Raw genomic sequence first — 23,411 nt, 5'->3', positions numbered from 1 at the left:
TTGTAAATCATGCTCTGGAGAAATATGTATGAGTAAGTGGATTAAAGGACTGATACGACCCACCGTGGTTTAATAACAAAATTTGGATAGTGCTGAGGAAGCAAACACAGAGGCACTCTCGGTACAAAAGAGAACGTACAAAAGACAACAGGGATAACTTTGCAGAGATTCATGCGCCTGTGAAAAGATTGACATGCAAAGTGTACAACTACCACAGTCATACCTTAGCAAAGAATCTAGCTAAGAACTCAAGAAAATTCTGGTCCTACATAAAATTGCTAAGCAGGTCAAAGGCCTCTATCCAACCACTCATTGACCAATTTGGTATGGCAACAGAAGACAGCAAAAAGAAAGATGAAGTTTTAGATTAAGTTTTAAATTTCACATTTAAGAAATCATTCATATGGGAGGAGCACACAGACACATAATTCTTTGGCCACTGTACGTACTCACATATGTAGGACATAGTAAGAGGCATCCCTGACGTAGAGTAGCAACTGAAAGAGCTGAAAACAATTTAAGTTCCAGGGTCTATGACGCTGGCCATATCCAAATATGGAATAGTTAGTTTGGTTTTGTAATTTCTCAGTACGGATAAGTCATGAAGAGAGCTGTTAACAAGCCATCAAATGTCTTTTGCCATTACTTGCTAAGTGAATGGAAATGAGTTGTCAGCAGGAAGGAGTCACATAAAAATCATCACAAGATTTCTGAAAGACTCAAATCAAATTACCTCTTGTAAAGAGACATCCTCCTCTAGTATTACTTTTCCTCAACAGTAGTAGTCGATACCAGTATCATTATTTGAATTTAAGACAGGTCAATATTATCTCAGCTGTTTTTCTGAGAAATTTCATATAATTTTATACACGATATGTTATATTTCAAGCTTAAATCTATGAACAAGGCATTACTTTATTTTCGATATGACAGTCGATAAGTACTAGCATTGAATGTACAGTCAAAATTATTATTTTTTTAGAAACATTTGAAATTACAAATTATTTGGTACACTTAAAATTTCTATTATCAATTATGCAATCTAGTACTGTTTATATGTTTATTTCTGGACTCATTTATGAAATAATAATCGACACTAATAGAAATTCATTTGTCAAGAAAAATTGTAAATCCTTTGGAATATTATTATTACTGCAGAGTGAAGTAGTTGTAAGCATGCCTCTGATGTAATCGGATGTATTTTTGGCAAACAATGTAATTTTGGCTTTGTTAATAAGAAAATTCAAAAGACTGTGTGTTACACAAAAATGTGACAAAATAAATTAATGTAAAAACAAAAATATTGCAACGACAATCTTCATAATTATTTAGAATGATGAGAACCTAAAATGTGAGAATTTCAGCTTCAAGACTCAGACCCTTAGACAAGAACAACTGGAGCCAATTCCACAAGAAAAGATAAGTAAACTAAAAAGTTTATTGTAATGTTACTCCTGTCAAATCGTCAGAAAAGACTTTTGCACATTGGTGAACAATAGCAGCAACTGGGAAGGAGGGGGTAGATTACACACTGACTACTTATTTTATTAATTGTCATCGAGGTTTTAGTTATGATGGTATGCACTTAAATAGGAATGATGGATCTGGTGATCTGGGGACAAGCCTGCTACAAGGTCAACACCATTTCATGCCTCTACTAAGAAAGTTTGCAGCTTCAGCTTCATTACCTGGGGACGAATTGCACACTGCGGAGTCCCTCCGACTGTTCACTAACCTGTGATCACAGGAACTGCTGCCTCACCTCGACCATCTGTAAAGACTTTTGAACTAAATCATAAGCTAATTCTGAAAATTCAACTTAAACATCTAACCTCACTAATAATCATAACAACAAAAAAATAGCATAAGGAATAAGTCATCCTGAATATACGAAGGCTGAAAGAAATGACCTGCAAAGTCACAGATCAATAATCTTAACGTGGTTTTCTGCAGAATTCTTGAACATATTCTCAGTTCAAATATAATAGTGTTTCTTGAGACAGAAAAGCTTCTGTCCACAAATCAGCACAGGTTTGGAAATCATTGTTTGTGCAAAACTCAGCTTGTCAATTTTTCACTCGATGTTCTGTGAGCTATGGATAAATGGCAATAGGCAGATTCCATATTCCTAGATTTCCAAAAAACATTTCACATGGTGTCCCATTGCAGATTGTTAACAAAGGTAAAAGAATATGGATTAAATTCCCAGATATGTGAGTGGTCCTATGACAAAGCATGATAGTTTCCATCATTAGTACACTTCATTAGTACACTCCTATATCCAATAGTAAGGTCCATACAAAATTTTCAAAAGTCGAAGGTTTAAGTTTGTACATTAAGTAGATGTTATGTAAGACATTTCCAGGGGCAGATGTGGACTCTGACCACAATCTATTGGTTATGACCTGTAGATTAAAACGGAAGAAACTGCAAAAAGGTGGGAATTTAAGGAGATTGGACCTGGATAAACTAAAAGAACCAGAGGTTGTACAGAGATTCAGGGAGAGCATAAGGGAACAATTGACAGGAATGGGGGAAATAAATACAGTAGAAGAAGAATGGGTAGCTTTGAGGGATGAAGTAGTGAAGGCAGCAGAGGATCAAGTAGGTAAAAAGACGAGGGCTAGTAGAAATCCTTGGGTAACAGAAGAAATATTGAATTTAATTGATGAAAGGAGAAAATATAAAAATGCAGTAAGTGAAACAGGCAAAAAGGAATACAAACGTCTCAAAAATGAGATCGACAGGAAGTGCAAAATGGCTAAACAGGGATGGCTAGAGGACAAATGTAAGGATGTAGAGGCCTATCTCACTAGGGGTAAGATAGATACCGCCTACTTCAAGAAGAATATAATAATTCCAATCCCAAAGAAAGGAGGTGTTGACAGATGTGAAAATTACCGAACTATCAGCTTAATAAGTCGCAGCTGCAAAATACTAACACGAATTCTTTACAGACGAATGGAAAAACTAGTAGAAGCCAACCTCGGGGAAGATCAGTTTGGATTCCGTAGAAACACTGGAACACGTGAGGCAATACTGACCTTACGACTTATCTTAGAAGAAAGATTAAGGAAAGGCAAACCTACGTTTCTAGCATTTGTAGACTTAGAGAAAGCTTTTGACAATGTTGACTGGAATACTCTCTTTCAAATTCTAAAGGTGGCAGGGGTAAAATACAGGGAGCGAAAGGCTATTTACAATTTGTACAGAAACCAGATGGCAGTTATAAGAGTCGAGGGACATGAAAGGGAAGCAGTGGTTGGGAAGGGAGTAAGACAGGGTTGTAGCCTCTCCCCGATGTTGTTCAATCTGTATATTGAGCAAGCAGTAAAGGAAACAAAAGAAAAATTCGGAGTAGGTATTAAAATTCATGGAGAAGAAATAAAAACTTTGAGGTTCGCCGATGACATTGTAATTCTGTCAGAGACAGCAAAGGACTTGGAAGAGCAGTTGAATGGAATGGACAGTGTCTTGAAAGGAGGATATAAGATGAACATCAACAAAAGCAAAACAAGGATAATGGAATGTAGTCTAATTAAGTCAGGTGATGCTGAGGGAATTAGATTAGGAAATGAGACACTTAAAGTAGTAAAGGAGTTTTGCTATTTGGGGAGCAAAATAACTGATGATGGTCGAAGTAGAGAGGATATAAAATGTAGGCTGGCAATGGCAAGGAAAGCGTTTCTGAAGAAGAGAAATTTGTTAACATCCAGTATTGATTTAAGTGTCAGGAAGTCATTTCTGAAAGTATTCGTATGGAGTGTAGCCATGTATGGAAGTGAAACATGGACGATAAATAGTTTGGACAAGAAGAGAATAGAAGCTTTCGAAATGTGGTGCTACAGAAGAATGCTGAAGATTAGATGGGTAGATCACATAACTAATGAGGAAGTATTGAATAGGATTGGGGAGAAGAGAAGTTTGTGGCACAACTTGACCAGAAGAAGGGATCGGTTGGTAGGACATGTTCTGAGGCATCAAGGGATCACCAATTTAGTATTGGAGGGCAGCGTGGAGGGTAAAAATCGTAGAGGGAGACCAAGAGATGAATACACTAAGCAGATTCAGAAGGATGTAGGTTGCAGTAGGTACTGGGAGATGAAAAAGCTTGCACAGGATAGAGTAGCATGGAGAGCTGCATCAAACCAGTCTCAGGACTGAAGACCACAACAACAACAACATGTGAATTATCAAAACTGTAGAAACAAATCCCCACATACACACACAAATTTTTATTACTCACATCATTCAGTTTGTTATTCTGGTTGCAATCAGCTAATTAGTTTTGTGAAAAATCATGGCAATCAAAAGTTATTGCAATTATAAAACTTTGTAGATCTAGCAATATGGAAAACCTTATATGCTAAAAGGTAGATTTGGAAAGACAACTTTCAAATTAAAGAACTATTTTTCCTCTTTTCAGAGACAGATTTATATTAGTCCTAACTTAATTAGTTGAAAAGATATTGATAATTTAAGATTTCACTTGATCCAAATTTTCAGTGCTACTTATAGCAAAAACCACTGTAAACTCCTGAGATCTATTGATATACTTTTACTGCCCTATTTTTCTGAATCAAGAGTTGCTAATTAAAAATTGCAAAGTTTTCAATAAACAAACTTTAATATAACAAGACAAATCGCACCATCATAAACCCTGAATTCCTATTGCGTAAGTATAAATTAGTACTGCATACTTTATCAGCTGCTGCTCATGGTATATAATATACAAACAAAATAAACTGACAGATGCAATAGCCAATATAAGATGAACTCAGATCTATACTCTTTAAAAACTATTATAAATTAACAAAGGTCAGTAATATCATGGAGCAAATCTTCATGAGACCAACGCTCAAGCTATTTCAGTCAGTCTGCTTTCAGTCTTCATTTAGCTCGCTTGTCGGCATAATAGCCAAGTCTTGGGTTACGTTTGTGCAACTCTCTTTTTGTTTAAATCAGGCTGAGAGAGCATATTTTCTTGTTATGAGCAGTAGACTTTAAAATGTGTGTGTTTTGGTTCAGTCGAATAATACTTGTGACTGCAGTAACAATCTGTGACTTCTTAACTTAACCACGTGTGAAGCAACTTCTGATCACTTCATTTGTACTGTGCGCGCTTTTACAGTATGAAGAGATTAGAACTACCTGTTTGTAAACACTATTAGAGACTGTGAGAGACCTGGTCATCACCAGCAGGATCTCAGAGAAGCAATTAAAGACTGGTGAACTATCAATTTGAACTTATAAAGGAGGCTTTTGGCTCTCCATTTAGGTGAAGATCCTACATCATTTTATTTCAAGTCATAATTCAGTGAAACAGTGCAGATACCAGAGGCCTGTAAAACAGCACCTAGGTCTACTAATGTGACAGCTGAAAGACCTCTCAAGTAATAGAACACAGTACGTTGTCCTCAACTAGTGTGCATTCATCCAAAACGGAGTATCATTAGTAGTGCCCCGAGGACGTATGATAGGACTGCTCTTATTCTCTAGGTACATATATGATCTGATAGACAGGGTGAGCAGCAATCTTTGGTTGTTTGATGATGATGCTGAGGTGTATGGGAAAGTGTCATTGTTGAGTGACTGTTGGAGGATATAATATAACTTTCAAAAATTTCTAGTTCTTGTGATGAATGGCAGCTAGCTCTAAATGTAGTCTTCTTAAATTTCCTTTTCCCAGAACTTGCTATATCAGAAAACATCTAGTTGTAGACCCACAAATTCGTCTTATCTGCCACTGTCTTTATCCTTATTAATGTCACAATTGTTGTCATTATTATTATCATCATAACCATCATCATCATTATTATCAATACTACTGTCACTTTTAGTGGCTGCAGTTGCAGTACTACAAGTAAGGCCATTGTTAACTTTGTCAGTTCACAGTCAGTATAATTTACTCACATTGCCACTTTAGACTCTCACATCATTGTAACACTAGTTGTCATATTAAAATTATAATTTTCTAAGGTAACTATGATACAGTAGATACTTTAAGTGGGAAACCCTGGTCCAATGTAAGAGAGGACCTGGTGGCAAAAATATCCTGTTATGTTTGAATACAACATTAATAGTATGCTACTTGAAACATTAAGCTTGACTAAATATCTAGACATAATGTTGCAGAGCGATGTAAAATGGAATGAGCATGTGAGGATTGTAGTGTGGAAGGCGAATGTTCGACTTCAATTTATTGGGAGAGTTTTAGGAAAGTGTGGCTCATCTGTGAAGGAACACTAGAGTACTGAGCAATCCAAGCATGACTTACTACACATCCTTATGCCGTTACTTCCTCCAGTACCAGTGCTTGAGTACTGCTTGAGTATTTGGGATCCACACCAGGTCAGATTAAAGGAAGACAATGAAGCAATTCAGAGGCGGGTTTCTAGATTTGTTACCAGTAAGTTTAATCAACATGCATTTATTAACAGTGATGCTTTGGGAACTCAAATGGGAATCCCTAGAGGGAAGGAGACATTCTTTTCCAGGAACACTACTGAGAAAATTCAGAGAACAGGCTTTAAGCTGACTGCAGAACGATCCTCCTGCCGCCAACGTACATTTTACTTAAGGACCACAAACCTAAGATAAGAGACATAGGTCTCACATGGAGGCATAAAGACAGTCGTTTTTCCCTCTATTTAAGAGTGGAATGGGAAGTGATATGAATAGTGGTAATGCAACATACCCTCCACCATGCACCCTAAGGTGGCCTGTGGAGTACATATGCAGATGTAGAAGTTTTGAATTCATGCACACTCTGCTGCTGAGTGGAAATTTGTTCTGGAAACAATCCTCCATGCTGTGGCTAAGCCATGTCTCTGTCATACCCTTTCTTCCACAAGTGCTAGTCTATCACAAGGCATACAAGAGGACTTCACTGAAGTTTTGAAGGTAGGCGCTAAGGTACTGGAGGAAGTAAAGGCATAAGGATGTGTAGTAAGTCACGCTTGGATTGCTCAGTTGGTAGAGCACTTGCCCCTGAAAAGCACAGGTCCCAGATTTGAGTCTCAATCTGGCACACAGGTTTAATCTGCTAGGATGTTTCATGGGTCTACACAAGTACTGAAGCATTGTCCGACCACAAAATTGGTGGTTGCTAATAAACATTACCATTTTCCTGAAGTTAAGTGAATTCAGACAACTGATTACCTGGGAATCATCGTGTCAAGGAACACTGCACAAACCCTATTTCAGAGAGAATAACAGCACATATCCCAAGATACACAAAATTCTTACCTCGATGTTGGTTTCAGACTGAGATATTTCTGTGTCCACTTGTATTCTCTCTCGTTCTTCAATTCGTAAGCTTATTAAAAGTTCTGGTTTATGTGGTTTACAAAACCCTGCATCGATTAACTTGTACCATTTGTCTTCAACCTGTAAGGATTTTTGTGAGTTTCAGAAAATAATTCACCATGTAATCATGTGTAATACATACATCAAATAAATAGCAGAGGCACTTTTCATTTCAGAGCATTCTATTTTTAACACAATATACAAAAAAGCTCTTTTATAAAATCTTATTGCAGTATCAATTTTTGTCAACTTGCATTTACATTACCACATTCATTAATTGTGTTCCATAAATCCCACTGAGAAGGAGAAGCTTTAGGATCACGGAACAAGTTAAGAAATACACTAACAAAACAAGTGACTCACACAAAATTGACTTGTATATTGTATCTGCAGAATATAATTCCTGTACTGCTTAATTTTCTAAGCTTACACCAGCTAAATTTAACCAAGTAAAATAGTACAAAAGAAAATCCATTATCCTGAAAAACATTCTGCTTTCTCTGCCATATTAAATATCTGCTATAAGTGGCTATTAAAAAGTTTCCATTTTACGGCATTGCTGCAGCATATATGCAACATAGGATGACTCTGATGAGGGTATATAACCACCTACACGCAGGCAATGGATCAGTGTGCCATTTGTATCTTTCCAAGATGCTTGAGGTACATGCAGACATGGGAACTATGACGATGTTATTATCAAATGCATGCAGACAGGACCAACATGCTGTTATTCTTTTCTTGGCTGCCAAAGGATAAACACCAGTAGACAACTATTGGAGAGTGAAGAATGTGTATGGGGCAGCACATCTGTCCAAAATCCATTGTTATGGAATGTTGCACCAAGATGAAGGCAACGCATTCCTTGGGCATGTTAGTGCAAGCGATGAAAGCTGGTGCCACCACTGGAAGTGGAGTCAAAAGTGTTGACAATGAAGTGGTGTCATCCATCATTTCTTTGTCCCAAGAAGTTCAAGAGCTAATCATCTGCTGGAAAGGTAATGCTCACCTTCTTCTTTGATTACTTGGACCTATTGCTTACTAATTTCAAAGAACCTGGTGTCTCCATCATTGGAGAACAGTACTACACAATGCTGGAGAAATTATTGCATGTAATTAAGGTGAAACGTCTGGAAAATTGCGACAGGAGTAGCTGCTGCTTCATGATAATCTAAATCCCCATACCGCAAATGTAATAGTGCAGAAGTTACACCAACTCAAGTGGGAAACACTTGAGCACCCGCCCTATAGTCCTGATCTCTACCCATGCAATTATCACATCATTGATCGCTTTAATGGGCCTTGAAGGATTGATGATTCTAGCCAGATGAGGATGAGTGGCAAGCAGTTATGGACTTTTTCATGTGATAGGACAAGGTGTTCTATCAAACTCGTATCTTCACCCTAGTGCATTGGTGGGGCGATTGACTCAAATGCTCACAGTAATTTTGCCTAGTTGGCATACCAATTCTGGACTGTACAGCCTTGGAACAGAAACTTTTTGATCATCCCTTACATTTATCTTCTAATGATATCTTAATAATTACATGTTTGTAATAGAGGGAAACATTCCACGTGGGGAAAATGTATCTAAAAACAAGGATGATGTAACTTACCAAATGAAAGCATTGGTATGTTGATAGACACACAAACAAACACAAACACACACACAAAATTCAAGCTTTCGCAACCCACGGTTGCTTCATCAGGAAAGAGGGAAGGAGAGGGAAAGACAAAAGGATTTGGGTTTTAAGGGAGAGGGTAAGGAATCATTCCAATCCCGGGAGCGGAAAGACTTACCTTAGGGGGAAAAAAGGACAGGTATACGCGCGCGCGCGCGCGCGCGCACACACACACACACACACACACACACACACACACACACACACATATCCATCACACATATACAGACACAAGCATAGCGCATTATTGTTCACATGCAGCATCCTGAATATAGCAAAAAATCTGTCTCATGACATTAGCTGAGAAGCAAATGATGGAGCAAGCACAGGGTCTTCAGACCAATAATCCCTAAGTTTAGGTTTCTTTACAACACACATATGCAAAACAATTGAAAAAAAAAATGATATACTGTGTGCATCCTCACTGCTCTCCATTTCTTCCATAAAGATTTTGGTTTGGTTCTGTCCTGGCGGCAAAGTTCAGAAATAGTATCAGTAGCATATATATTTCTCTTACTTTACTTTTAGAAACATGCTACGATCAAAAAATTGCAACAAACAGTCTAGTTCTGTTGATAATGTATCAACATGTACCTGAATTCCACTTGTTTCTTCAAATAGAGGTAATTCAGGGAATGCATCAAAAATGACACCATTCATTATGAAGGGCAGACTGTTGAACTGAATGACAAATCTGACTAATAGAAACTTGGGCTTTAGCTTCTTCATACTCACTACCATCATTCCTATCAGCAGCACAGATTACACTCTCCAGCTCACGTGTCATCACTGTCTTCTGAAAAACCACCAATGTCGTCTGAAAGATCGTCAAGCTCTGTGCCATTGTTCAAGAGTTCTTCAATCTCTAAGTTTGACAAGTGATGTCTGTTAGCCATATTCACTATTTATATGTTTTTACACATGGGAAGGATGCACACAATAGCACAACATGGCAGCCGACATAGAACAAAACAACCTTCAACAATATTCTGAGTGCGCACACACAGTTCTTATAACACTGGTACCATTCACGAGAGACTGGCGTGCATTAGCAATCAACAATGCACTTATGACAAGCCAAACAGTTTCACCACTTACAAATGTAAAACATGTGTTTAAATCACAAATAAATAAGTCAGAAAAGAAGAACTTATGACCTTCATCCAAAGGATTTTATGGTTAAAACATAGTGAACATATCTAGTACGTCCGTCAGCTCCAATGTGTTAATCATGATGGTGGCTTTAAAAAGGACAAGCCACAGGATCTGGTGATTTCTTTAATATCTTCAGAAAGAAACCATTTCATGACTACTGACACCTAGTGACAATTACTTTTATTAATTTTACATCTAAGTTATAACTCTGCAGACCTGAATATCGACAGATGGCACGCAGGTAGGATTATTATTATGAATGCATCTATGTGCCATACATCAACATCTACATCTACATTTATACTCCGCAAGCCACCCAACGGCGTGTGGTGGAGGGCACTTTATGTGCCACTGTCATTACCTCCGTTTCCTGTTCCAGTCGCGTATGGTTCGCGGGAAGAACGACTGCTGGAAAGCCTCCGTGCACGCTCGAATATCTCTAATTTTACATTCGTGATTTCCTCGGGAAGTATAAGTAGGGGGAAGCAATATATTCGATACCTCATCCAGAAATGTACCCTCTCGAAACCTGGACAGCAAGCTACACCGTGATGCAGAGCGCCTCTCTTGCAGAGTCTGCCACTTGAGTTTGCTAAACAGCTCTGTAACACTATCACACTTACCAAATAACCCTGTGATGAAATGCGCTGCTCTTCTTTGGATCTTCTCTATCTCCTCTGTCAACCTGACCTGGTACGGATCCCACACTGATGAGCAATACTCAAGTATAGGTCAAACAAGTTGTTTTGTAAGCCACCTCCTTTGTTGATGGACTACATTTTCTAAGGACTCCCCCAATGAATCTCAACCTGGCACCCACCTTACCAACAATGAATTTTATATGATCATTCCACTTCAAATCGTTCCGTATGCATACTCCCAGATATTTTACAGAAGTAACTAGTACCAGTGTTTGTTCCACTATCATATAATCATACAATAAAGGATCCTTCTTCCTATGTATTCGCAATACATTACATTTGTCTATGTTAAGGGTCAGTTGCCACTCCCTACACCAAGTGCCTATCCGCTGCAGATCTTCCTGTATCTTGCTGCAATTTTCTAATGCTGTAACTTCTCTGTATACTACAGCATCATCCGCGAAAAGCCGCATGGAACTTCCGACACTATCTACTAGGTCATTTATATATATTGTAAAAAAACAATGGTCCCATAACACTCCCCTGTGGCACGCCAGAGGTTACTTTAATGTCTGTAGACATCTCTCCATTGAGAACAACATGCTGTGTTCTGTTTGGTAAAAACTCTTCAATCCAGCCACACAGCTGGTCTGATATTCCGTAGGCTCTTATTTTGTTTATCAGGCAACAGTGCGGAACTGTATCGAACACCTTCCGGAAGTTATGGAAAATGGCATCTACCTGGAGCCTGTATCTAATATTTTCTGGGTCTCATGAACAAATAAAGCGAGTTGGGTCTCACACGATCGCTGTTTCTGGAATCCCTGTTGATTCCTACTGAGTAGATTCTGGGTTTCCAGAAATGACATGATACGCAAGCAAAAAACATGTTCTAAATTTCTACAACAGATCGACATCAGAGATATAGGCCTATAGTTTTGCGCCTCTGCTCGACAACCCTTCTTGAAAACTGGGACTACCTGTGTTCTTTTCCAATCATTTGGAACCTTCCGTTCCTCTAGAGACTTGCGGTACACGGCTGTTAGGAGGGGTGTGAGTTCTTTCGTGTACTCTGTGTAGAATTGAATTGGTATCACGCCAGGTCCATAGATGGAACAATACTCGAAGAGGATGCTAAACTCAACAAAAGGGTGCTAATATAGCAGCTATCATTGCTCATGCACCTCCTTGCCAATTTTTGGTATAAAATTAACGACTTGCACCAGCAATCTTCAGCGTAAAACATTCACCTGAAGATGGCTGAATGGCCAGCTAAAATGTCATGGCAAAACATTAGCATTGTCTGGCTGCAATGCCGAAACTTCATGGAATAAGGATTTATGTATTCTACATACTGTCGATAACCTGAAAAGGATTGTGCACTTCTTCAGCTCTGATAGCAACAATTGTGCCAATTTCAAATGATGATGGCTCAATGGCTGTCAGCCAAATCATCATGGCAAGACGTTGATGATGTCCAGCCGCAATCCTGAAACTTCATGGAATGTGTCCAACATATTGTTGACAACCGGAGATGGCTGTGCACTTCTTCAGTTCCAACTGCAGCCACCATGCCATCCTGCCATCTGGAGCCACCATGCCATACAACACACTGTTGACAACCTGATATGGCTGTGCAGTTCTTCAGTTCCAACTGCAGCCACCATGCCAACTGTAGCTACTGCAACTTCAGCTTTTACAGAAACTGTGGCATCAAGCCAATGTATGCCACAACCACAAACACAACATTCATGTTCAGTGCTGCCGCAAGAAGGCAATACGAGGGCGCATGCTTCAGTCAATGGCAGCACCACTGCCAGACGAGCGTTGCTGGTGGCACATCACCAATGCGGCATTGCTCTCCTGCACATCAGCTGCGCTAGGTGAAGTTTTAACTCACAGACTTGAGCATTTATGTGTCATAATAGAATGACATAGCATGTGATCAGATTCTACCTGCACTTGTGTTCTTTCCAATTGTTCTCTCATGCATGTGTAATTTCAATGCTTGGCTCACCACCATTGACATAATTGTATGTTGTTGTTGTTGTTGTTTTTGTTGTCAGTAAGGAACTGAAGAAATAACACACAGCAGTAACACTACCTCCATCAATGTTGGTAAATGTTCCAATTCTGAAATATCAGACGACTGCTACATCTACTTGTAGCACCCACAGCAAGACTTTTGTACTTTCCAGCAACCATTCCTCTAGTTATGTTTGCTTGCAGACATTCTGTATCTGTTTTGTAAGCTGAATTCCTTGGTTGAGCCCAACTCATTTCTCTTTTCAGATCAATACAATTAACTTTGAGAATGTCATACAAGCAAGACACATGTGGTCACATGCTTCAAATTTAACCACCAATAGAAACTTTCAATACAGTATCATCAAGTGAGGGTCACAGATCTACACACTCACAGTGACCAGTAACCAGTACTAATTCAAAGAATCAACAGTCCTTAGAAAGTTATCTAGTAAATCATAGGCAGCTAGGGCTTTATAATGGAGTCTAGAGTCCACTCTGTAGTGTTTAACATTAAAGAAAGTTTTTTTCACCTTACAAGCCTTTGAAATTGTGCAAGTAATGGAAATTAGCAAAACACTGTAGTAATAATAACCCAACCACTCTGACCAACATAACAAGCCATCAAAAACCACACCAAAATCACATGAATGGGCACTCAACCATGCCAGTCATGCAGCCACAACACATGAGGCAAACAAAGCATCCTACGAATGATGCCTCATGCACAGTCACTCCCATGATGATGAGTGAAATGTTCCAACTCTGTGGTTAGCACATGACATTAAGTCACTGTCACAGCCACAAACAGCTACTCCATATGTAGTTACATGGTTATGTGGCTGCCTATGATACAGTCTCAGTATCTGGAGCCACACAACAAACTTTATTTTACTCCCTGGACTAGAACGGCTTGCTCTCTTGGACTAATATAATCTTTCTTTACTGCTGTATCAGTTAACTTGAGTGTAAACAGTTTTGTACTTGATTATTCTCCAGTGATGGCAGCAAGGCTATTTCACCTGGAATCACTGACAGAATATGTAAAGCATGGAATAACAGTGCGGACTGAAAAGCCCAATACAGTGAGATGATAAAAGTCATGGGATACCACCTAATATCATGTTGTACATCCTTTTGTCCTGGGTAGTGCAGCAACTTAGTGTGACATGGACTCAACAAGTTGTTGGAAGTCCTCTGCAAAAATATTGAGCCATGCTGCCTCTATAACCACCCATGATTGCAAAAGTGTTGCTGCTGCAGAACTGTGTGCACAAATTGAGCTCCCAATTATGTCCCATAAATGTTCAATAGAATTCATGTTGGGTGATCTGGGTCACCAAACCATTCACCCAAATTGTCCAGAATGTTCTTCAAATGAATCACAAATGATTGTGGCACAGTGATATGGCGCAGTCTCATCTATAAAAATCCATCGTTGTTTGGGAAAATGATGTCCATGAATGACGACAAATGGTCTCCAAGTAGCTGAACATCCAAAGGACCTAGACCATTCCATGTAAACACAGCCCATACCTTTATGGAGCCACCATCATCTGGAACAGTGACTTGTTGACAGCTTGGATCCATGGCTTTGTGGGTCTGTCCCACACTCAAACCCTAACACCAGCTCTTACCAACTGAAATCGGGACTCATCTGACCAGGATACAGTTTTCCAGTTGTCTATGGGGCAACCAATATGGTCACGAGCCCAGGAGAGGTGCTGCACGTGATGTTGTGCTGTTAGCAAAGGCACTCCCATCAGTTTTCTGCTGCCACAGCCCATTAACACCAAATTTCGCCTCACCGTCTTAACGGATAAGTTCATCGCATGTCCCACATTGATTTGTGTGGTTATTTTGTGCAGTGTTGCTTGTCTCTTAGCACTGAAAACTCTTCACCAACACCGTGCCCTCGGTCATTAAGTGAAGGCTGTCAGACACTGCATTGTCTGTGGTCAGAGGTAATACCTGAAATATGGTATTCTCAGTATGCTCTCGACACTGTAGATAACAGAACGCTGAATTCCCTAATGATCTCCGAACTGTAATGTCCCATGCATTGAGTTCCATACATAATTTTGCATTCAAAAGTCTATTAATTCCCATAGTGCAGCCATAATCATGCTGGAAACCTTTTCACATGAATCAACTGAGTAAAAATGACAGCTCTACCAATGCACTGCCCCTTTTATATCATTTGCACACTGTACCACCACCATCTGTGCATGTACATATCACTATCCCATAGCTTTTGTCACATCAGTGTACGTATCAAAGGGCACAGTGGGCACCAGGAGTCAAACTCTGCTATAAATAGCAGCGTGACGTTAATGATGTTTCACAATACAGTTGGTATAAAGATAACAAGCAAGTATAACAACCAAACTCAGAGCACATGGAAAAGATGACTGGGTTGGTTGTCAAAATATAGTGTGGGATACCAAAAAGCACACTATTAATCCAACATAATCATAATTTCAATATTATGAAATGGATAGAGTGCTGTTCACCATATAGTGGAGATGTTGAGCCACAGCTGGACCACCCAGTTGCTGAGCACACTCCCTAAAACAAAATCCTTCACTTCAATGACTGCTTCACAACCTGTGCCATCTGGATGCTTCCTACCAACACCAGTTTTTTGAACTGCTCTGGCAGGAACTCTCCCTGCAACATATCCTACATTCCTGTCACCCCCTTGCCCTCAATCTACATTAGTCACCGTCCTTCACCCACCTGTCCCCTTCCCTGTTCCCACTCCAGCACTATGCAGCATTCTATTCCACAAGTGCACCAACAGTCTTTTTACTTCTTTCCTTTTCTGTTCCCCCCACCCCACCCCTCCACTGTCTGTGTAACCTCCCAAATGCACACAGCTGCCCTAACCCCCCTCCCCCACACCAAGATTGCTTTTTCCATCATGCTCTGTTGCTCACAGTCTGGCCTCAACAGCGAGAGACAGTGATAATGTGTGTATGAGTTGTTGTTGCGTGAATATGTGTGTGTGTGTGTGTGTGTGTGCGTGTGTTTTGCCTAACTAATTCAGAAGAAGGCCTTTTGGCCAAAAGCTTACGTGCTTAGCTGTCCGCGACTCTACATCTCCACTACATGGTAAGTAGCAATCTATCGTTTTCATAATATTGTCATTAGCAGCCCTTAATTTTCCACTGTTTGATAATTGCAAATTGTTTATTAAAAGTTTTCTTCACACAAAGATCTGGCAACAATTTTTTGTGTTTGGATGTTTCACATTTTTGTATTTTGTGCTATAGTCTTGACTGCTTCTCAATCAATGTGCAGTATTTTAGCCATGCTTATATGTTCTTAAACTTTTGATTATTTTCAAATAATACTCTGAGTAGAGAATTAATAGCTATTACATTACATCCATAAAGGTGTGTATGCATTTGTGTGTTTCTATACCACTGAATTATTGTATGCAAATTTATTAAGTTATAATAGAGGGAAACATTCCACGTAGGAAAAATATATCTAAAAACAAAGATGATGTGACTTACCAAATGAAAGTGCTGGCAGGTCGACAGACACACAAACAAACACAAACATACACACAAAATTCAAGCTTTCGCAATAAACTGTTGCCTCATCAGGAAAGAAGGAAGGAGAGGGAAAGACGAAAGGATGTGGGTTTTAAGGGAGAAGGTAAGGAGTCATTCCAATCCCGGGAGCGGAAAGACTTACCTTAGGGGGAAAAAAGGACGGGTATACACTCGCACACACACACACATATCCATCCACACATATACAGTATGCAGTCTTGTACTGTTCAAATAATTAGTCAAAATATTAAGGAGTGAAATTTTGTGTTATTATGCAGACACCAACAGCAAAATTTGAAGCATGTGTTAAAAGAAATGGAGCATTCTGAAATCTGGATGGGCCAACACTAGAACTATGTTTAGAGTGGTTTTGGGTTTTTAGAGCATCTTTTTGCATTCTGTCGACCAATTGAATGAGGCCACTTTTTTCTGTAGCTGGGTCATTGGAAGCGCTAAATTTGCATAATTGGCTGTGGATCTTTTGTAGAAATTTGATAAATCTAGGAATGACAGTAGATCCTTTAAATTCAGTGGTTCGGGAAAATGCCTAACAACTTCAACTAGTTTTGGATCAGGGTGGTTCAGGAAACTGCCTAACAGCTTCAACTAATTTTGGATCGGGGCAGATGCCTTGACTGGTTATAATGTGTCCAAAGTTGTTTACTTAACTTTGCACAAAATGACGTTTATCTATCACAAAAGACTAGTTCATGCTCCCCATATGTTTGAAAAGTGCTTGAAGTCTGGGGTGTGATAGGTTGTTCTACCTCTTCCTTGCAATCAGGTGAAAGATGTTTGTGTAAAAACATTGTTTATATAGTTAGCATGTAAAAAATATCCACTGTGCATGCTTCAATTTTGGTTTCTGCAAAAACAATGCAAGAAGTGTGAGCACACAACATCGGCAAAGCACAAAGCTGTTAAAGAGTCTCTACCTGCTCTGGAGGTGGCATTTATACTTGAGATCATGGCTTGGTACTGTTTTGGAAGGCACAGAGGAAGCACATCTGCTGACAATGTAAACAACTAAAAACAATTGATAAAAGCTGTCGAGAAATGTCATTCTCTTGTGTACACTTCTGAAATTCATTTCAGATATGCTGTTCTGAGTAATAAGAGATTTGTCATCAAACATTGTAAAGACTGAATACAAGGACAACCAAATGCAGAAGAGTTCACTAAAAAGGCATTTACATCACTTTGTAGTGAGTTGGTGTAGATGTGAGTTCTCTTAGCCTTCGACCCTATGCAGATGGTTAGTGGCACGGAATAATAGCTTCACTGCATCAAGAAAAACATGAGAAGATGACTGTTAATCTTCAATAAGGGATGACTGTAAATATACAATAAGGTAAAAGTGCTCATGAAGAACATCGAGGTGACAGATCGTGTGTGAAGTTGTTGGTTTAGTTACAAACTATAACAGAACCTTCTTAAACTCTTCACTTTATCTTAGTCCCACAACATGAGGGGTACATAAGCACTTAATGCCTTCTGCTGAAGTCATCAGTGATCACATTGTCAGAACCCCTGATGTGACTGACCTTAAACTGAAATGCAGATATCCTGATGGTCCACCTCGCAATCCTACCAGTCTTGCTGCTTGGTTGTCTATGTCCAACACAAACGACTGATGCTTGAGGTAGAATTGAAATTTTTTGGTACCAATGAGGACCGCTAGCACCTTGAACTCATCGGTGAAATATTTGGCCCCAGCACTGGTAAGAGCATGTGACGCATAAGCTGCAAGATGTCGCTGAGTATCCTGCTCTTGCAGCAACATTTCTGCGCCCCAGAGTTTGATGCGTCAATTTGAAAGATGAAGGTCAAGTCAGAATTAGGGACCATTAAAACTGGAGTGTTGCTCAACATGTGCTTAAGTGCATCAGAGGATGCCTGTCGGGTATCAGTCAACATCTCAACATGTGCTTTAGGGCATCGGAGGCCGCCTGTTGGTTATCAGTCAACATAAATTCCTGATTTTTCCACCGCAGCGTGTTCAGAGGAGCTGCTATTTCAGCAAATTTGGGAATTTAATTCCTAAAAAAATTAATCATTTCCACAAACCAGGCTATCCCCTTCTTACTCTTTGGAGGAAAGAAATTCAAAATGCCTTGTGTGCGGTAACGATCTATTTGTGCCCTGTCTACTATATTAAATGCTCTAAAAACGAAATTTCTGGATGGACCAAATCAACCTCGGATGACTTTACAGTTAAACCTGCCTCCCCCAACCTAGTCAAAACCTGGCAGAGGTGATCCAGGTGTTTGGAAATGGTTTTACTGTATTACTGTATATGAGGAAATCATCTAAATAGTTGTATAACAACTAGAGTTTCATGTCACCCAAGATGGAATCCAACAGATGTGAAAGGACTGCAACTCCCATGGATAAACAAAAGGGGCATGGTTGAATTCGTATAAATTCCAGTCCATAGCAAAGGCAGTAAGAGCCTTAGAAGTCTCTGACAGCGGAATCTGATAATAGGTTAGTTGGAGATCCAGGACCATGAAGCACCTCGCACCAGCGAGCCAAGTAAAACAGTGGTGGAGGTCTGGGAAAGGAACAGATTCTAACACCACCTTCTTTTCTAACAAACATTGATCCACCATAGGTCTAACCCCTGATCCATTACGTTTCTTAACTAAAAATATTGGAGATGCATAGGGAAAGCTGAATGGCCGGATAACACCCTTGCCCAACATCTTCTCAAAGGCCCAACATCTTCTCAATCTCGGCACACAAGGCCTTCATTTTCGGGGGAGAGTGGGAGGGAGGTAATGATATGGTGACTGTCTAACAGGAATATCATTGATAAGTTGGATATGGTATTCCACCTTATGCCCCAGGTTTATTAGTCCACAAGTGAGGAAACTGTTTTAATATTCTCCACACACCTATCGTGGCTCCACCTCCGACAGGTGGTGCAAATTAAACTCCCCATAACTAGCGGGCATCAAATGTATCCTGTGGTTGTGCCTACAGTGACAAAATACCAACTTAGTTGTGGGCGCAAACTTGAAATGGAATGACCTTCCCCTATAATCCAATACTAATCCAGTTCTATCCATAAAGCCACAGCCCAAAATTAATTCAAGATGCAAATCCTTAATCACAATGATCCAAAGCAGCCAAGAAAATTTCCCAATACTGCGATTGACTTGCAGGGCTCCGACAGTAACCAGTTGCTGACCATTGGCAGTGCGATACCTTACAGGGGTCAGGAGCAAACGCCCAAAACTACAAATATTTTGATGTCTAGTATACCAGTCATAACTGAGTAGTGGTGTGGAGCTTCCCAAATCCACTAACCCACATACGGGTTCCTCACTAATATGGGTACAGGCAAACAGCAAGATTCAGTCACTAGCTGCACTGAGATGATTACAAGCACGTGGTATCTTATTTCGGCCACTCTGCCTGACTCTACTCTGGTGCCACCTGTTCGGCACCACACGTTATGAGCGATTGCACTGCCAGGCAAAACCACAATAAAAACATCTGCTGGATTGATTAGCAATACTGGCGCCAGATTTTGAATTAATTCCACATTCAGTTTGCTTAACATCATCACAAGACCTTCGCCTTGCATCGACTTGTGCAATGCCAATAACATTGGACGATAATGATTCTAATTCTTGAAATGTGGAGGGTTTGCTCGTAAACAAAATACGTTATTTATCTTCTGGATTTATTCTCTGAACAATGCTAGAAACTATCTTGGCTTCAGATAAAGCCATTTCAAGGGCTTAAGATGCCATATGCACTTCCCAGATGTAGTACGAAGAGGTTCCCTTTCCTGTTGGATATGAAAGAAATGTTCGTTTACCTGTCTCTCCCTCCTGCTGCATGGCATCACTGACAAACTTGAGCAGTGAACCTTTACACTACCTGCAAAAGAATTTTAAAAATCCTAACCTGTTTCTCCAAATCAACTGAAAACCACAGGAATTTTACAAGACACTCCACACCACGAAGCATACTTAAAAATGAGTTGGGTAACTTAGCAAAACTGTGGAAACATCCATCTAAACCTTGCACAGTATCAATCAAAACTTGCTGTACTCTTCCCCTCGCCTGCACTTCTCCATCAACCTCACACAATGCTCATCCCATTCCACAGAACTCAATTTTCTTTGTGCACTCATTGAAGCAAATATTACCTCATCTACCTTTTCTTTATTAACCCCATTGTCGACCACCACCTTCAGGTCCTCTACTCTATGTAACCAGTGTGAGATCTAGGCTCACATTCAAAGTATCTGAGTGTAGGTAGGAGTCCCTCCAGAAAGAAACTCAATACTCTTGTCTATTTTGGCTAATGCACTGGCACACAAAGCTTTGGCAGGTCCTATCTGTCCATCACATTCCACTAAGGGCTGGACGGGAAGAGCCAAGGACATGCGCAACTACGCACACAATTCGTTAACATCACCCTCTTCACTGAGTCCCCATATTCTTAACTCGTATTTCAATTCTTCCTTGCTAAAAGCACCGACACCGATTTTGCCACGGGATGCTGTTGCATGCAAGACACCTTAAACAATGCAAACAAAGATAAACATGTTGCCCAGCAAGAGGCCTTGGTGGCTGTGGTACTGAGTGGAGTGCCTGAACTCTTTGGGGATCTGGGGCGACAGCAGGAATCGGACCCTGATTTAGGAAAGATTAAGCAGTGAATCCAGTCCAGAGAAAATGTACTGTGTACCAAGTTAGGAAAGGCATTCTGTGCACAGAAATCCAAGGAGGTGGGGTCTGGAAACTGTGTCTTCCTAGGGAGTTAAATCCTGCTGTCTTAAATATTACCATCATTCGATGTTGGGGACATGGGGGCACCTTGGCCTTTACAAGACTCTTCATAAGATCAGGCCTTCCCTGTGTAAAGATGTTAACTAGTTAGGGTTAGACAGTTCCTGAATGAGAAAGGTCCAAACCTAGTTTGGGACATCAGTGCAGCCTTCTTAACTCCACACAACAGAATTTCCCAAGCAGAGACTTGTCGACTATGTTGGCCCTCTTTCCCACAAAGGATATGGTTATGGGTATACTTTTATCATTGTTGATGCATTTACTGTACTAGTTTCATGTAGTTGATGCCCATTACTGATATCACAGCAGGAGCTAGTTCAAACCTCCTAAGTAAAATCATTTCATGGTTTGGTCTTCCTGTTACCTTGCTGAGCGATAATGCCCCAGCTTTTGTTTCCCAGGAATTTCATGGGTTTTGTTTTAAGAATGGCTTTAAGCACATGACTATGACATCTTATTACTCACAGCAGCCCTTTGTGAAGAGGATGAATAGGAATTTGAAGGCTGCAGTTATTGCTTTTCAAACTAATTGTCCAGCAGTGTGGGACCAGTCTTTGCCGTTTTAAATTTCGTATTTAACATGGCAAGACACAAGTCGCACCAATCTACCCTGGTTTAGTTGATGTTTACTTATCAGGTTAACTCCCCATCTGCTAACGTGTGTATGTGTGTGTGTGTGTGGGGGGGGGGGGGGGGGGGTTATCTGAACTGTTGCCCGAGGTGGTTAGTCCGAATATAATTCAGGAGAACTGGCAACAGGCTATATGCTCATATTTCTACGGCAATCCATTAATTATAACTAGGGATGCAGAGTGGTGAGTTTCAAAGTCAGCCAGCTTATTTAAGTGCGTTATGTCACAGAGTGTGACAGGATGTCGCAGAGTGTGACAGGAAGGGCAGGACCCCAACAAGTTTACCCTACCCTTTGTGGGATAATGGAGTGTCATCGAGGTGTCCTCCTCGGTCACGCTGTGGGTGCGAGATGAGGTCTCAGATGTTGTGCACAGGTCAAGTACGGCAATATGGGGTAAGGTCTGTTTAACCTACTGTCTCCCCTCCCCAGGGTCCAGTTTGTGGCAAGGAGGCTGAGCCAGTGGGGCTCAGATGTTGCAGTAAATTCTTATTTTGATATCTTTGGTGTTGTCCTATCTTCATGGTCTTGCATCCTTGGCCAGTTTTGCTTTTTAAATCGGTGAGGGAAGGAGTGATGAGGAAGCGCTTGTACAGCAGGCAGTATATGTGTTTGTGGCAGCGAATGTGTAAAGAGTGTACAGAGTTGGTGGCCATTGAGTGCTGCATGTGGAAGCTTACTGATTTTCTGGACCGAGTTGTGACTGTGTGGCATTAGTTGGCTGCCTTATGCTGGAATCATCAGTTCTGCATGACTCAGCAAGGACTGCCGACTCAACCGGAATGGTCTTCTACTGTTATCACCTGCAGACATAAAGCTGCAACTAAGGATATTGACAGAGTATTTCCGTCTACAGCAACTCAGTGGTATTGTGTTGCTACGTGCAGTTATCTTTGGCATTTCTGAATGTCTGAAATCAATTAGCAGTTAAGCTTGCTAGTTATATGTTTTGCATCACACGTGTTGCTTTGGTGATCCAGTAGTAGCTCAGTCTCTCAGTGTTAATGCTAAGTCACTTTTATAAAGTTTGAGTTTCAAGTTATTATCAGTTAAAACTGTGGTCTGTACCCTTTCTTACTTAAGGGGAATATTTTGTGTTTTACGCTAGTCTATTTGTAGTTGAGCTGTGATCAGAACATTGTTTTAATCAGTAAGCTGCACGGTTGTTTCTCCTTACTTCTCCCAAGGAGCTATAAATTCTCTCTAATGTCTAAAAGTTACTTGGACATATTTATTGTTATTCTTACTGATAGTTTTAAAATGAGTGTAAGCAAGTTATCATTTACTTATAAGCATAGCATTTCAAAATAATTTTCTCCTTATTTGTGGAGATCTGTACATATGTATATATGTGCAGGCTGCTTTATTACTAGCAAATTCTTGTAGGCTACCCCTTATGTATATGCAGGTTATGGTGTGTCAGTTGATTATGCATTCATCTGTGCAGTGTATCATCCTCATTATGATCCACAAAGAAACTAACTGGTGGTATGGTGTGTGTGTGTGTGTGTGTGTGTGTGTGTGTGTGTGTTGCAGAGTTCGACTGTGATTTGGTTTGTGGCTTTTCTGACTTGGTGTTTGTGTGGGGTCCCACTTG

The 23,411-nt window shown here is 40.1% G+C and overlaps 1 protein-coding gene across 1 annotated transcript in view; it reads right to left on the bottom strand.

Annotated features, from left to right (window-relative positions):
• Positions 1–23,411, bottom strand: part of LOC124803060 (centrosomal protein of 120 kDa-like) — a 192,631-nt gene that overhangs the window by 116,980 nt on the left and 52,240 nt on the right. Inside the window, exon 4 of the mRNA XM_047264187.1 lies at positions 7,249–7,389. Coding sequence (XP_047120143.1) covers positions 7,249–7,389 — 141 coding nt within the window. The remainder of the gene's footprint in view (positions 1–7,248; positions 7,390–23,411) is intronic.

The sequence above is a fragment of the Schistocerca piceifrons genome, chromosome 6 (assembly GCF_021461385.2).
Source record: "Schistocerca piceifrons isolate TAMUIC-IGC-003096 chromosome 6, iqSchPice1.1, whole genome shotgun sequence".
Taxonomy (NCBI): domain Eukaryota; kingdom Metazoa; phylum Arthropoda; class Insecta; order Orthoptera; family Acrididae; genus Schistocerca; species Schistocerca piceifrons.
Note: the sequence above shows the minus strand (reverse complement) of the source record. Positions and strands in the feature narration are given on the sequence as shown.